At 40.5% G+C, this 16,972-nt stretch overlaps 2 protein-coding genes across 4 annotated transcripts in view; both read left to right on the plus strand.

Annotated features, from left to right (window-relative positions):
- LOC147850766 (6-phosphofructo-2-kinase/fructose-2,6-bisphosphatase-like) overlaps positions 1 to 16,300 on the plus strand; it is a 32,515-nt gene extending 16,215 nt beyond the window's left edge. For all 3 annotated transcript variants that reach the window (XM_087335500.1, XM_087335501.1, XM_087335502.1), the window contains exons 13-23: positions 4,496 to 4,553; positions 4,673 to 4,747; positions 4,866 to 4,913; positions 5,462 to 5,559; positions 11,619 to 11,694; positions 13,374 to 13,436; positions 14,891 to 14,982; positions 15,154 to 15,222; positions 15,317 to 15,380; positions 15,635 to 15,700; positions 15,909 to 16,300. In XM_087335500.1, coding sequence (XP_087191626.1) covers positions 4,496 to 4,553; positions 4,673 to 4,747; positions 4,866 to 4,913; positions 5,462 to 5,559; positions 11,619 to 11,694; positions 13,374 to 13,436; positions 14,891 to 14,982; positions 15,154 to 15,222; positions 15,317 to 15,380; positions 15,635 to 15,700; positions 15,909 to 15,995 — 796 coding nt within the window. In that variant the 3' untranslated portion in view covers positions 15,996 to 16,300. The remainder of the gene's footprint in view (positions 1 to 4,495; positions 4,554 to 4,672; positions 4,748 to 4,865; positions 4,914 to 5,461; positions 5,560 to 11,618; positions 11,695 to 13,373; positions 13,437 to 14,890; positions 14,983 to 15,153; positions 15,223 to 15,316; positions 15,381 to 15,634; positions 15,701 to 15,908) is intronic.
- LOC147850767 (uncharacterized) lies at positions 6,730 to 10,874 on the plus strand. The gene is made up of 4 exons (XM_087335652.1): positions 6,730 to 7,363; positions 7,839 to 7,972; positions 8,211 to 8,764; positions 10,124 to 10,874. The coding sequence occupies exons 1-4, from the start codon at positions 6,730 to 6,732 to the stop codon at positions 10,872 to 10,874; spliced, it is 2,073 nt and encodes a 690-aa protein (XP_087191778.1).
- Positions 16,301 to 16,972: the final 672 nt, after the last annotated feature.

Consider the following 16,972-nt stretch of genomic DNA (forward strand, 5'->3'; position numbering starts at 1 on the left):
GTGGACGAGGCGGGTTGGCACGCAGTGGAGGTGGCCGACAAGAGTAGAACCAAAGGCATAATCAAAATGCCGACAACAGTTCTGGACCCTCCATGAGCAGGGGAGTCAAGGTGGCGTTGGAAGTTGGCAATGAAAAGCTGATAGCAAGATGCTGTACACGGAGGGAGGCGGATCGGGCCTGTGGTCGTGGTGGACGAGGCGGGTCGGCACGCAGTGGAGGCGGCCGACAAGAGTAGAACCAGAGGCATAATCAAAATGCCAACAACAGTTCCGGACTCTCCACGAGCAGGGAAGTCAAGGTGGCATCGGAAGTTGGCAAGGAAAAGCTGCAATAGACTGCTGGTATTGTGGCCAGAAGTGCCACAGAGAGAGTGAGTGTTGGAAGAAGCACGCTGATTCGAACAGAGCTGGATCGAGCCGAGGTGATGCAAATAGGCGTCACCGATCACACTTCGCCAAAGGCGCAGGGCGAGCTGAAACGGGCTTTGCTCTTGTGATGAAGCAGAAGGCAAATCAGATGGAGTCCGCACCTCTAAGCCAGAAGAGGTGTGGTATGTGGATTTTGGGGCGTCAAACCACATGACGAATCATACATAATGGTTCTCCTCCCTTGAGAAGCCGGATAAGCCAAGAGTTGGTGAAATTGGCGATAACACTGCGCATCCCAATCGCATGTGGGTGATGTACCGCTCAACCATGTCAGACAGAAGGGGGTGATGCGGAATGTACTGCATGTCCCGACAATTGCGAAAAACTTGGTATTTGTCGGACAAATCATCGAGCAAGGCATGGAGGTACGGTTCAATCACCATGATTGCTTCTTTGAGGACGAGGGCCTGTTGATTGTACGTGGGCGCAGAGACAAGAGGATGTTTATCCTCAAGACCAATGATGTTGGCATTGTAATGTTTGCAAAAGGACAGACGGTCGAATCCGATGTCGACAAGCGGATCGGCCACATCAACTTTCTGAAGCTTCAAGAATTGCAATCGAAATAGATGGTATTCAGACTACCGAAGTTTAGTGGCCGGAAAGGCCAAATATGTGAAGCTTGCCAACTTGGGAAGGGCTCCCATTCCCCAATGAAAAGAATCTGAGCTGGAATCAGCTTGACTTAATCCACACAGATGAATGGGGACCGGCAAGTTGCGTGAGCATGGGCGGGAGTCAATACTTTATCTCCTTCATCGACGATTTTAGTTGACGCACTTGGGTCAACCTAATTGAAAAGAAGAGCTAAGTCTTCTCATGTTTCTGGGACTTAAAGAACCTTGTTGAACGGGAAATTGAACGGAAGATCAAGTGTCTAAGATTGGATGGCTGAAAAGAATACTTTTCTGGCCAGTTCACGAGCTATTTACAGACAAACGGAATCCGGAGGGAGTTCTCCTGCAAATACACGCTAGAGCAAAACGGCGTAGTCGATAGATGGAACAGGATGATGGTCGAAGCGGCCAGGGCGATGTTGGAGGAGAAGAGCATCCCCAGGCTCTATCCGGATAGTCGTTTATATACAGAATCAGATCTCTACTCGCGGAGCAAATGTGTCGTTGCACAAACTCTATTTCGGGTGAAAGCTGAATTTGGCACATCTCAGGGTGTTCGGTAGCATCGCATATGTGCATATACTGCACGAGAGACGAAGGAAGCTGGATGCCAAGGCCGAGAAATGTAGCTTGGTCAGCTATTCGCATGAGCAGAAGGGGTACAAGTGCTACAACCCCAGGACAAAGCAAGTGCGAGTGAGTCATGATGTCATCTTTGACGAATCGACGTCTTGGTACTCCCTTCCGTGTCCGACTCCTGAAGACTCCGAGCCGATTGTTGGAGATTTAGACTTCCGGATAGTCCGATCTCATTTCGGCTAAGTGGGCCAAATGAGGGGCTGAGCCGGAATGGCCAGTTGGATAAGGAACAAGCGAGCAACGACAACTCGGCTGTGCAGTCCCTGCGCCAGAAGTCGAGGAAACGGCTTACGCGCAAGGAGGAATATGACATAGAGGCCGGTGCGTCGGATCAAGGGGAATCCGATGCAACCAGGAACGAAGGTGGACCTCATGAGTTGAGGTCAGAGTCGGCCAAGAGGCCATGAAATCGGCAAAGCAGAAGTTGCGCCGATCAACCCACCAAAAGAACCTCGTAGTTCGGTATGGGTACAACGACTTCATGGCACATCACTATTGTATATGGCAAAGGTGGCGGAAGTGCGTGAGGCGGAGAGCTACGTAGAGGCGGCGAAAAACGCTAATTGGCGTGTCATTATGGAGGAAGAGATGCGCGCATTGATGGAAAATGAGACGTGGGTCCTAGTTGACACCCCCAAGGGCATGATGCCGATAGGATGCAAGTGGGTGTACAAGGTAAAGTACAACATCGACGACTCCAACCAATACAAGGCCCGACTAGTGGCCAAAGGCTATGCACAACAACACGACATCGACTACGACGAGGCATTCGCGCCGGTTGCCAAAATGACAACCGTTTGGGTGTTGCTGGTGGTAGCGGCGGCGAAGGGATGGCACCTACACCAGATGGACGTGAAGAACGCGTTCTTGCAAGGAGAGCTTAAGGAACAAGTGTATATGGTGCAGCCTCTCGTATTTCAGTCTGGATTAACATGTCGGCCGTTTGCCGACTGAAGAAGTCCCGCAACGGATTAAAGCAAGCCCCTCGTGCTTGGAATGCGAAGATCACCCAACGATTGTGTCGGATGGGGTTTGCTACGTCGAAATTGGACTCTTCATTGTTCATCCGACCGGGTCGGAATGGGCTGATAAGCATTCTGCTTTATGTTGATGATCTAGTCATCGCCGGTGCTGACTCAGAGGAGATCGGCCGTGTAAAGTCCCAGCTAGCTGCATCATTTGATATCAAGGATCTGGGGGACCTTCAAGTTCTGAATGACGAATTGCAAATCCGTCTCGACTCCTCTAGACCGAAGTGTGAAGATTCGTCAAGGTTCGGGAACGGCGTGCGACCCGACACGGTTCTATCAGATTGTCAGAAGCCTTATCTACCTAACCATCACTTGTCCGGACCTCAGCTATCCGGTGGGCTTGATTAGTCGGTTTATGTCGCAGCTGACAATCGAACACCTTCAGTGTGCACAAAGGATCTTGAGATATGTAAGCGGCACAAAGGACATGGCAATGCTATATTGAGGTGCACTATCATTTTGTTCGTGAGCGTGTCCTCTCCGGTGAAGTGGAACTCGTGTATGTTCCGACAGATCGGCAGGTTGCCGATATCTTCACCAAACCTCTCGGCATAGACAAGTTGCAATATTTTTTGAGTGAGCTTGGCTTGCAATACCTCGACATACCAAACTTGAGGGGGAGAAGTAGCAAAATCCAAAGCAAGATGAAGAGAGATGAAGTCCGAAAAGCCGAATCGGATGTGGAATTTGGCTGAAAAAGCTGAGGATGGATGCAAGGGGAGTGGCCAAAAGAACGAGCCGGAGCCGGAACCAACCAAACAAGGGGGAGACAGAGCTGAGAAAGCCAAGACTGGCGGTAGAGCCAAGAAGGGCAGCGCCGACTTGAAGATGAAGGCCAAGACTAGGAAGTGGTCAGATGTGGTCAAGGGCATGGAAGAAGACGAATCAAAGACAACCGATTAGGTCGAGAAGAGTGATTTGGACAAGCTGAACCACATGAAGGCCAAACGGACGAGAAGGCAGCTGAAGATGATGCCAAGGCAGGAGAGCCGACGGATTGAGGAGCGTCGAAGTCACAGAGGCAAGAAGAAGGCCGACGAAGGCCTTAGCAACAGACAAGGCGATCGAGCAAGTCGAGGAGTGTGAGCTAGGAGGCGTGCAACCAGGAGAAGCTGGAGCAGTGTACTAGCTGGAGCTGACAAGGAACCTCAAGCTGAGCTTGAGGGGGAGTGTTGAGTGAGCAAGCTCAACTTGGGCCGGATTGGTTGAAGAAGCCGAGAGCTGGATCGAATGGAGGCCGATCAGCTGAAGAAGCCGAGAGCCGGATTGGATGGAGACTGATCGGCTGGGCTGAGTCGGATGGAATCCAATAGGCCATTAGGGGCCTAGATTCCTATTTCAGTAAATAGGAATATTATAGGTTGTTAGTGTCGGGCTCAGTTAATGAGCATTCAAGTACTTGTCAGTACTTCTGTCAGTCCCTTTTGAGGACTTGTATAAAGAGTGCTCACTGAGTACATTGTATGTACAGAGTGTTGATTATTTTGAATCAAGTTTTGTTGTCTTGTTATCTTTGTCACTCTCTCATCTCATCTCATCTCTACGTATACCTAACTGTAATCGAGTGTGCATTCCGCACGTATTCTTTTACACTTGTACTTTAGGCAGTTTAACTAATATTAATTTTGATTTCTTCTCCAACATGAGAAAACAGTTTAAGATGTACTCTGTTGTTCAGTCTCCTATGCCATGTTGGCCTCTTGAAAGCTATGAATATTTCTATGAATGTGATCTCTATCAAAACCTTTATTGATTGTAATTTTTTGCGTGACATTATAGGTCTGATTATGAAGTAGCATATAAAGATTTCAAAAACCGGCTCGCAAACTATGAAAAGGTATTCTTCACCTTAAAAATAGGAATGTACTCGATTTTCTGAAATTTTCTTCTCCATCTTATTATTCCCCAAATCTCCAAATCATGATAGATATTGATTAAATTAGTGTCTCAAATTAGGTGTATGAACCTGTTGAAGAAGGCTCTTACATTAAGATGATAGACATGGTCAGCGGACAAGGAGGTCAAATACAGGTTTGTCAACAAGCAAAGATATGGAGAAACACATTTAAGTCTAATTTCTGTTGATAAAATTTCTAATTGATTTGATGACTTGGTGGTTAGATTAAAATCCATAATTACTATCTTGTAGGTAAACAATATCAGTGGGTACTTACCAGGAAGGATGGTGTTTTTCCTGGTATGAGTTTTAATTCTAATCCAATTATGTGCAAATATATTGTTTGATGTTTGAAGGGATATTCCTGATGATAGGCAAAAGGGGAAATTCTCAAAAAAATTCTGTTGCTTGCTTAAAAATACAATAAAAGTAGATCAGGGATGACTTAATATATGCATGTAGCTCCTCAATGCTATCTCTTGCGCATACTTTTCTAGCCTTATAAGGGTATTTGGTTTGTAACATTGTCAATATGTGAGATTTAGTGAAAGACTTAGATGTAGTTTGTGATTGCTATTTCTTACGCTTATTGTTCTAGCCTTATCAAGGTATATGGGTTTGTAATGTTGTCAATATATGAGATTTAGTAAAAGATAACTGTTTATGAGACATAGTTTTTGAACACATCTCATTGGAGGATCTTCTAATGATATTGATTGCAGGTAAATACTCATATAACTCCTCAGCCTATTTTGTCGATATATGAGATTTAGTAAAAGATAACTGTTTATGAGACATAGTTTTTGAACACATCTCATTGGAGGATCTTCTAATGATATTGATTGCAGGTAAATACTCATATAACTCCTCGGCCTATTTTGCTAACCCGGCACGGGGAAAGCCAAGATAATGTTCGTGGTCGGATAGGAGGCGATCCTGCATTGAGGTATTTTGAATTTTCTTCATCTCAAATGAAAGGAGGTGAATATCAGATCTATATTCATCTAGGATTATAGAGGATATTTTGTTTTATATATTTGTAAATGTGCTTTGTTTGTTTGTAGATTCCTCTCTTTTGGTAAACAATGTTGTAAACTTGTATTAATATAAACAATTATAAATAGCATCTATATATGTTTCGCATCTATCTACCATTGGACTAGCTACTATAAGCAATGGGATGAAAGAAATAGAGAAGAGTTATTGTGCTGTGCTGAAAACTGGTTTTTCTATGCTAAAAACTGGTTGCCGCAGTTGCTGTGTAGATAGGGTTTGGGACTGCTGCAAAACTTATTTTGGTTGGACCTCCAGAACCAAAAATTTGATTTGGGCTCATAAGTAGTTGAAAGAATCAGCTCGAAATCTACTTTTTGAAAATGTGAAAATAGAGAAAAATTGCCTGTTGGAGGGTGGCAGCTAAGACTTGCACTCTCTTTCATCTTTATTATCTTTGTTCTACATTCTCTCTTCTCCTAGATTCTTCTCTCTCTAGAATATGCAACGCTTTAAATGTCTTTTCTCTCTTCCACTTTTTCCTAGATATTCCCTATTATTCCTAGTTTATTGTACCTATTTGGTAGTACAAGGGTCACTTAACTACCAAACAACCATTTCACCCACTTTCCCCAATTTTGTATAAATAGGCTATACCAGCCTCTTTTGTAAAGACTTTTACTTTTGCTGCTACTTTTGTATAAACAAGCTCTACTCTTTGGCTGTGTCTCTACTCTTTGCAACCATTTTTGCTACTGCTGTCTAACAGCCTTCTCACAACTTGGCTGTGTCTATTTTGTTCTAACAATTGTTCCGCTGCTGCTATTAACAACTTTTCTCACATGGTATCAGAGCAGTGAGGTCTCCATATCCTCAACCTGATTTTTATTGCTAAAGAGGACACAGACCTATCTTCTTTTATCCCTCCCTCCCAACCCTATAGAGGAGGTTCTCTTAGCAGCCACCCTCCCGACCTACAGAGGAGGTTTTTTTTTTTTTTTTTTTTTTTTTCTTTTCCCCTCATCTGAGCCTCGCCTAGCATCTAGGGAGGAGTAGAAAGACCTTGAGCATCTACTTACGACTGTTGCAAATTGTCTAGTTGTAGCTCAAGAGGAGGATATCCATGGCCTCACATGCCACCATTGTTTTATCAACCATTCCCCAACTCCCCAAAGAGTCCATCTTGGATGGGAACAATTACTTGGATTGGAAACTGCAAATAAAGACCTTGCTACAATACCATCGTCTATGGAATCTAGTCAATGGTAGTGACAAGAAACCACCGGTAACGTCATCCTCTTTACGCAAATCAGTTGGCTCATCTAACGTTGAGATTGAAGCTTGGCTAGATAAGGATTCTTGTGCTCATGCTTTCCTCATGTTTAATATTAAACCGAGCATTTCTCATCAATTTCAAGATACAGATGAAGAGACAGCCATTGAACCATGGGCAGCCATAAAAAAGACGTATCATCGAGCTAATCATGCTCAAATGATAGCTATTGAGAGCCAACTAGCAAATCTCAAGATTCATGACACTCCCAACATCATGGATCAAATAACGCAATTTGTTACACTCCAGAAGGAACTAGTTTCTTTGGGAAGCAAGTCAATTGAAGTTGAGTTTGTGCATCGTCTAATGATAAAGTTGCCTGAGTCATTCTCAGCCTTTTGGGACACAATTTCTTTTCTTCCCAACACACCTGATATGAATACATTTCTTGGCATGCTACAAGATGGGGCAACAAGGAAGAAAAGTGCTCAAACTTCCAATGAGACGCTTCTACATGCGAAAAGTAAAGGCAAGTGGAAGCAAATGGCAACTCCTACAACAATGCCAATCCAAGACCACCAAAGAGCTCACCTCTCATTATTGTGGCTACAAAGGTCACATTCAGCCCGATTGTCAGAAAAAGAAAAGGGACAATGCCAAGAAATCTTCTTCTACCGAAAGTCAACCTACACCAAAATCAAACTCGGTCCACTCAGCCAAAGAAATAGTTTTCCTTGGCATTGAGGAACATTCTTCACATTTGGCTGGAACAACTACCTCACCCATTAATGAGTGGTTAGTAGACAGTGGTGCCATTGCACACATGACTTATGAAAAATCCATTTTGCATGATGTGAAGCCTAGCTCCTCCCAAATCTCCATAGGAGGTGCCTCAAGCATTGCGGCTTCGTGTGTGGGTAATGTGTTTCTTAACACTTCTTCAAATGGCGAACCTGCAGTTCTTCAAGATGTGCTACATGTGCCTCACATCTCTGCCAACCTACTCTCGGTCTACCAAATCACTAAGCAAGGTTATGGAGTCTACTTTGATAGCTCAGTTTTGGAAGTCATTGACACCAACAACCTACAAATTGTAGCTAGTGGCACACAAGAAGGGGGTTTATATTGCCTGAAAAAATCCAAATCTCATCTTCTTCATCTTCTTCAAGACTCTCATGCATTGGTGGCACAAGAAGATCCCATGTTGTGGAATGCTAGGTCTGGTTACCTCAACTACGACTCTCTACAAAAGCTCTCCTCTTCACAACTAGGTGAGGGTCTGCCTATTTTCAAAACTCCCAATACCCCATGTGTTGTTTGTCTTCATGAAGCCACTCACTGTGCAACATCTATCTTGGAAACCACTACTCTTGGTGGTGCATGCTACTTACATGCTTATTATTGATGATTTCTCTTGTAAGGTTTGGGTTTATTTTCTTGTAGAAAAATCTCAAGCCGTCACCAAATTTCAAGAATGGGTAGCTCTTGTGGAGAACGAGACATCAAAGAAAGTTCGAAAGATCAGGCTCGACAATGGTGGAGAGTTTATCTCCCAAGCTTTTCACCATTTCTGCTCTCAACGAGGCATTGCTCACGAATTTTCTACACCCAATACTCCTCAACAAAATGGAGTTGTGGAAAGGAAGAATCAGACAGTCCAAGAGATGGCTCATACAATGCTATCTCAATCTGATCTTCCTCTCTCGTTTTGGGGTAAAGCTATCAACACCATAGTCCACATCATCAACTGCTGCCCAACAAAAGCAGCTGCTGCAATGATCCCTGCAGAAGCATTTATAGGTGTAAAGCCCTCAATATCTCATTTTAAAGTCTTTGGTTGTGATGCTTATGTTCACATTTCAGATCATAAAAGGACTAAATTTGAGTCCAAAACCAAGAAATGCAAATTTCTTGGTTACAACACACAATCTAAAGCCTACAGGTTATGGGATTTAGAATCAATGTTCCTAGTCATCTCTAGGGATGTTCATTTTGTGGAGTGTAGTCGGATGACTCTAGGATTTCACCTGAGTTCATGTTTGAAATCCCAGCTCTTCCGGAATCTCCTATTTTAGACGAAGATGTCTCACCTTCAAGCCCCCCGTTAGTCATCTCTAGGGATTTTCATTTTGTGGAGTGTAGCCGGATGACTCTAGGATTTCACCTGAGTTCATGTTTGAAATCCCAGCTCTTCCGGAATCTCCTATTTTAGACGAAGATGTCTCACCTTCAAGCCCCCCGTCTCCTCCTACTCAACCTCTAACTTCGCCAACAATTCAAACCTCTCCCTCAACTCCACTTGTTTCCCCTCCCTCTACACACCAGCTTCCACCACTTCCCATGTGGCTTCAAGCCACCATTCGTGATTCTCATCTTTCCGATGTTGAACTTCATGAGTATACATCTGGTTCTCCGACCAACATGAAAAGAACACGTAGGCACAACAGCCTATTCACTCATGCAACTTTGCCTTACTATGCATTGTTGTGCAATCACGAGAACCCACAACGGCAAAAGAGGCCCATGTTCTTCCAAAGTGGAAAGCAACAATGGAAGATGAACTTGATTCCATTGAGCGGAATCATACATGGGAGCTTGTCCCGCAGCCTCAACATCGACAAGTCATTGGACTGAAATGGATTTTCAAGACCAAGTACCCTGCTGATGGTACTTTGGATAAGCACTAGGCACATTTAGTTGCAAAAGGCTACTCACAAGTGGAAGGAGTAGATTACGAGGAAACTTTTGCTCCAACAACAAGGTACACCTCGATTCGATGTGCTCTTGCACTTGCTGCTCACAACAAATGGCCCATCTTTCAAATGGATGTTAAGTCGGCCTTCCTTAATGGTGACTTGAAAGAGAAAGTTTATGTTGAACAGCCTCCAGGTTTCGAGATTTCAGAGCGGAAAAACATGGTCTACAAGTTACACAAAGCCTTGTAAGGCTTAAAGCAAGCTCCCAAAGCTTGGCATGACAAAATTGATACATTCTTTCTCTCACTTGGGTTCAAACATTGTTATGTTGACAACAATCTCTATGTCTTTTCCCAAGAAAATCTGCTATGCTTGATCATATTATATGTTGATGACCTTTTAATTACAAGGTCCCTTGCTTCTAAAATCAAGGAGCTCCGCGCTAACCTCAAAACAACCTTCGAAATGACTGATCTAGGACGTCTCCATTATTTCATAGGTATGGAGGTATATCAATCACATGGTGGTATCTTCCTCAGACAACATAGGTATCTCAGGCAGCTCCTTGAGACCTATAGCATGTCAAATTGCAGGCCACTCTCTTGTCCAATGGATCCAAACTCAAAGCTATCTTGTGAAGACAATTCTCCGATATTTGAAGATATCACGAAATATAGAAGGTTAATTGGGGCCCTTCTTCACTTATCTGACACCAGGGCTGATTTGTCCTATAGTGTGAGTATTCTCAGCCAATTCTCAAGTGCTCGAAGACAAAGTCATTGGCAAGGAGCTATTCGAGTTCTTAGGTATTTGGCCAACACACTCGACTATGGTCTCTCTTTTAGAGGCGGCATTGAGCTTGCTGGTTACTCAGATGCTGATTGGGCAGGTGATATTGATTCTAGAAAGTCTAAATCTGGCTATTGTTTTATGTTAGGTTCAGGCTTAATTTCTTGGAAATCAAAGAAGAAAAACCGAGTTTCTACTTCATCCACGGAAGCTGAATATCGAGCCTACTTGGATACTTGTTGTGACTTGCTATGGTTAATGCAATTATTTTGTCACATTGGTGTTTTGCAAGACTCTCCTATTGCAGTTTTCACTGACAGCCAAAGTGCTCATGCCTTGGCACATAGCTCAGCATTTCATGGTAGAACAAAACATATTGAAGTGCAGTACCATTTTGTTCATGAATTAGTGAAATCACAAGTCATCAACGTGCATATTGTCCTACCCAAGAAAATGTGGCTGATTTATTTATTGAGCCACTTCCAAGACAAGCCCACCTTCTCTTTGTAGAATCTGCAACGCTTTGAATGCCTTTCCTCTCTTCCACTTTTTCGAAGATATTCCCTCTTATTCCTAGTTTATTGAACCTGTTTGGTAGTACAAGAGTCACTTAACTACCAAACAACCATTTCACCCACTGTCCCCAATTTGGTATAAATAGGCTATACCAACCTCTTTTGTAAAGACTTTTACTTTTGCTGCTACTTTCAAACAAGCTCTACTCTTTGGCTGTGTCTAACAGCCTTCTCACAGCTTGGCTGTGTCTAACAACTGTTCCACTGCTGCTATTAACAGCTTTTCTCACAATGGATGCAGTTGATTTTTACTTATAACCTTGTTGACCTGATCTTCTAATCTAGAATTAAATGAAACTTTAAAATATGTGCGACATGTATTTATTTATAGCCCAAAAATTATTTACCTCTGTTTCCTACAGCTTCTTTTGCCTTGCTGTTTCCATGTTAGAAAAGTTTCTTGCTACACAGCATTCTTCCTACAAGAAACCTCTTGTAAGACTTGTACCTCCTTCAACACATGCCTATTTGGCTCCCCTTTTGTAAAACTGGGAATACATCTGTTACTTCTTTAGAACATCAGAAGGCACATCTGTCTGAAGACCTTTTAGCACTTCTCTTATTTTTAGCGTCATTTCTCTTTTATTGATGGCAGTGAAATTAGAGATTCTCCGTAATGTTTGACACTATGGTTCATATCAAGTGTGATCCTGAACTGATGTGAATTATCTTCTTGCAGTGAATCAGGGGAAAGGTACGCCAAGAAGCTGGCAGATTTCGTTAGTAAAAGGCTGAAAAATGAACGAACAGCTTCTGTAAATTTCTAAATTTGGCTTTATATCTTTTGTTTGACTATAATTTTCTTTGAACGTGTCTCATTGTGCTATTTAAATACCAAATACAAGTGCTCTTTAAATACCAAATTTCTAAATTTGGCTTTATATCTTTTGTTTGACTATAATTTTCTTTGAACATGTACGCATAGATTTTGCATTTAATACCTGGAAGTAGTCTTATTCTACTTTGGTTGTGGTTAAGATGTTCTGATGTAAAGTTTGTTTCTTTCAGTGAATAATTTATATCCTGGAAGATTTGTTTCAGTAAGGATATTGATTTATCAAAATTATTTCCTAAAATATTTTTGCTTTAGTTTTTTCCTGGATACCCTTCTTATACATGATATTGCTAATGGAAATGTGAATGTAAGATTGGAAACCATTAAATTGGATTATTCAAAGAAGAGCATAAATACACACAGGAATGGAAAGTTTCTCACAGAAAGATATTTTATTGTCTTTTAAGAGGCCAAAATGGCCTATAAAACCAAGGAAGAGATTGCATAATAAATGCTGTCTTGTCTTTGAGAACAGCGTTTTATTAATGTCTCCAAAATAAAATGATTACTAATGAGATGGTAAACCTGACAAAGATTACAAGTGTCTCTGTTGAACTTAATAATGTGAGTGGCAAAAGAAAGAAAGAAGAAAAAAAGATATATGAATGTCTTTTAAGAGGCCAAAATTGCCAATAAGACCAAACAAGAGATTCCTACAAACAAATATATTTTTATACCAGATTGCAACCAAATGGCTTGAAATGTAATCATGAATTATGAATAATCAACCATCAGGTTGGTATCGTTGCATTGGAACTGAAATTGCTGCCCTACTGAAAATATCCATGATGAGATTATCCTTATGGAAAAGTCAGGCTTGATGAAGCGTGCATATCTGCTGCTGTTGGCAATGGCTTTTGTTTTTTGAGGATATGCGCATCGGGTTCGTGGTCTTGGTTGGTGATGGAGACTGTCTTCGAAAATTGGTTCCAGTTGCAGTTAATCCACTTTGATTGAGATGTTTGGTTGTACACCAACCAGTTATGGGCATTTATGGGAAAAAGCCACCAAGCTTACATGCTTTATTGCCTATTTGGTATATGCTTTTTAACACATTTCCCTGGTGGTTGTAAACTATGTAATTAGTTGATCCATGTAGACCAATAATAAGTGGCTTATGAGGTTAAGATCTCCAGATGACAGTGATCTTCTGAATCTGTGTCTAAAATGGCATAACCAATACTCATATGAAGAAATAAAATTTGTTATTTTGTTAAAGGTATAATATTATACGATATTATTATTAATACAGATTCAAGAGATTACTGCCAAACATCAAAATAGAGTTTGGATATGTCACCCTGCACATTTCTGTGCTTCTACATGCTTATAGCAACGATGGGCTCTTCTATCTGATAACTTTCTGGCTTACTACATTTGATACTTTATCACTGAACCTGTCATGTTGGAAAATAATTCCGTTGATAGATCCAGTTCCTACTTATAGGAACGATGGGCTCTTCTATCTGATAACTTTCTGAATCTATCTAAGGTTCATTATAATAATCTTGCATATATCTTAAATTAATACATTAATAATATGAATTATGTAGGTTTTTGCACCGATATATCTGAAAAGCACCTTATTGTTTGATGTAGATATGGACAAGTACATTGCAAAGGACCATTCTCACAGCTCGCCACAATCTTGGTTTTCCTAAGGTAAATTGTTTTATTACAGGCTAAAAGAAAACGAGAATTGAGGCTGGGAACAAATTCGTTATTAATTCTTGTTTGTTCCCCTGTTCAATTTTCTGCTCAAAAATGTGAGACGTATTATTCTTTGCCATATTTGATTTATAACTAGGTATGTCCCATTGAGCAAGCCTAATAATTCTAATATAGGCTAGTAATTATTGTGAAAACAAAATGGTCATGAGCGAGACATTGCTTATGTCTGGGAGATTTGTTCTTATCTTTATTATTGAGAAAATGAGAGAGGGAACATACATGAAAGATGCCTTTAGGCACTGTTATTGTAATATTTAACAAAAACCAGCTATAGTGGATAATTAATCAAATAAGCCAGCCCTGAAGCAGTAGTTTCTATCAGGAGTGTTGGAAGACAGTGATCAGATAATGTCAAACACATTTAGTTTGAGCTGCAAGAAGATAATAATCAGAGAAGATACCTATGATTCAGACAGCTGATTACTGTGATAATGGGAGTACAATCTTTTGTACTACAATATATTGAGTTTGCCATTGGAACTTTAGAGTTCTGGTGAGCTTGACCGTAAGCCAAAGTGCTTACCTCAATTTTGTTTGTGCACCGTTACCTAGTACCATGCCTGTAATCCCGCTTCTTTTTTCATCTATGTGCTGACGTATACAATGAAATGATTGCTTATCTTTGTCTGAAAGGTAATCTAAAACCTATTGATGAAATGTCATTGTTAAAAGAGAGATGAAATATGGCCACTGGTCTGTGTAATAGCCCAGTTTCAGACGACTCGGTAACTGATGTGTCATAACTGTAACTCCTTGTTAATCGCCTTCGTGCATGAGGATGTTGTGTGGTCTCAAACCAGCAACATGCTCGGATTTTTATATCTCTGTTAGCGGGACAATATAAAAGAAACCAATTCAGTAAGATCACCATCCAAACAACTTCCTCAGAACATCATAAATAACGAACATGAGAAGACTCACAACTTTCTTTGAGGAAGAAATTCAACGAACATGAGCTGTAAAGGAGTGTGAATGATATCAACCCTCTTCACAATTTGTGAACTAGGTTGGAAAGGAATTATAAGCTTGTCTCATCCAGCCTTTTATGCTGCTTTTACTATAGGTAACTTTCTGCTCTTGTCTTGGGCTTGCAGCTCTTTCAATCTTCAGAAGTCATGCTCATGGTGCCTTGCCTATTCTACTACCATTTTTCTTCAATATATTATTCTATAGAATCAGGAATTTGCATAAAATGTAGTTATAAAATTAGAGCCTGTCCTTAAATATTTCAATGGAAGCTCCATCATACTGTAAATCAGTATAGCCTTTGACAATTGACTTTCTTTTCTGACTAAAAATATGTACACCTGGGGTGAATGCTACTGGACGATCCTGCACATCTAATGTGAATGCTAATGTTTGTGTACTATTTCCATTGAGTTCAGGTGCAATGGCGAGCTCTGGATGAAATAAATGCTGGTGTTTGTGAAGGGATGACTTATGAAGAGATTAAAGTGAACATGCCAGAGGAGTACAAGTAAGCATGGGATTATCGTATAAACAGTATTATCTTTAGAAAAAATTATTCATTGATGTAAATATGGCGTTTTGTTTTACTATAACAAAATGGATATTGCACAGGAGGTGATCCATATATATATATATATATTAGATATATTGGAAATTGATGAACTGCTAATTTGAGCAGGGCAAGAAAGCTTGACAAGTTGAGATACCGTTATCCACGTGGTGAATCATATCTCGATGTGATCCAGAGGTTGCATTTCTAACTCCACATAATAATCACGCTTCAAGTATAATTTTAGGAAATTGTAATGCTGTTGTAGTGTTCTAATTTCTGGCCCTGGTAGGTTGGAGCCTGTTATCATCGAGCTGGAGAGGCAGAGATCACCAGTGGTTGTAATTTCTCACCAGGTTTGTTGTACATTTGATACGTGTTGTTTATTGAATACATATCTGCTTTGTACTGGGTTCATAGAAACTACATAGTTTTATTCATTTAGTGTGTACTTCATTGCTAAGTATGTTATTTGTTTATTCCATGGGTGCTTCATAAGGGCATGTTGTAGTAGTTCGAATGTATACTAGAATCAAGATACAAGCTTATTTATATTGCTAATGGTTCATTGAGGTTTACAGTTGGTCCATTTGTGTATGTATTGAAATAGGCTGTCCTGCGTGCTCTCTATGCTTACTTTGCGGACAAACCATTGCAAGAAGTACCGCACATTGAGGTAGAATTCTTAAACAACATTGGAGAAATTTATTATAAATACCATTTCTCAATGTCTTTGTGTTGGTGTATGATTTATAGATATATGATATGCCCCGAAGTCATTAAGTGTAGTTGTCTTTTATATGTGTAGTTGGCACATCAGTATTGTAAATTTGAGGGTTTTGTGCATCGAGTATATATGTGTCAGTTTTTTACCTTGAGTTCAGGTACCTCTTCATACTATCATAGAGATTCAAATGGGAGTTACCGGGGTTCAAGAGAAGCGTTATAAGCTAATGGATACATCGAGTTGATGCAATAACATACTTCAATGTGCTGGAGAGAATTTGTTTAAATGTATAAGTTGATCAATTATTTTGTAAAACCTTTTTTTTCAAACTCAAAAAGAATTGTCACTATGATGAAATCCATAACTGTTTCCAAGTTCTTACACTCTCACAAACTTTGTAACGTGTGCCTTGAAAGTGTGATATTATTCACCTATGAAATTTGTACAATTGAGCTAGTCATCTAGAGGCACCAGAACAAAAAGAGTCAAGTGTAAGAATGTAAATCCTTTTCACCCTCAGTTATGACAGACAAGAAGTGGATTAAGCCCTATTTCAGTATCTTGTAACATTAACATGAATATGGCTTGTGAAGCGCAACCATTTCCTTTCCATTGTCTTAATCACTTAAATTGTGTTTTGATTTAACCAGTTAGGGATGGGAATATTAGAAACTCTAGTTTTTCTCACCATAACTCTTCTTGATAATTGGTTAATGCTAGGCCTTTCAATGGTATTAGAATTTAATTTAGTTGACAATGATGGCCACACAAGCCATTTCTATTTAATCTCTCAAGCTTCCTTAATCTCTCCAGCAATATTCTTTTGCTTCCTAAAATCTCTCAAGCTTTCTTTCGTCCTCATTTGCTTCATGATGCATCACTAGATTTTTTTGTAAACATAGAATGCGATGTCCATTGCTTCCATGCAACTTAACTCACACAATTTGCCATGTTAGACAAGTCACACAAGTGATGAGAGTGGTTGATCATGCACGGTTTGCCCAAAACAAGTTATGAGTTTGAGTATCATAGTTCAATACAATGCTTTGCCTTTGATCACATTAGACATTACTTTCCACACATTTTTAACTAAAACCTAATCTCTCACAATCACAATGTATGTTTTGAATTACATCAATTAGTAAAGTCCTTGAACATCAAGTGTTGCTCCTCACATTCACATCTATTGTGTGAAATATAATATTTTTGGTCTTATAGGTC

Source organism: Azolla caroliniana, unplaced genomic scaffold (genome assembly GCF_043228905.1).
Source record: "Azolla caroliniana isolate FFs.n. ecotype wild unplaced genomic scaffold, voAzoCaro1.0.p SCAF_20, whole genome shotgun sequence".
Taxonomy (NCBI): Eukaryota; Viridiplantae; Streptophyta; class Polypodiopsida; order Salviniales; family Salviniaceae; genus Azolla; species Azolla caroliniana.

Excerpts from the sequence above, each read along its gene's own strand:
- LOC147850767 (XM_087335652.1), top strand. The coding sequence starts at position 6,730 with ATGGCCTCACATGCCACCATTGTTTTATCAACCATTCCCCAACTCCCC. Across the intron at positions 7,364-7,838 it reads TGGGGCAACAAGGAAGAAAA|TTCTTCAAGATGTGCTACAT; the intron begins GTGCTCAAACTT and ends GCGAACCTGCAG. Across the intron at positions 7,973-8,210 it reads ACACCAACAACCTACAAATT|CCACTCACTGTGCAACATCT; the intron begins GTAGCTAGTGGC and ends GTCTTCATGAAG.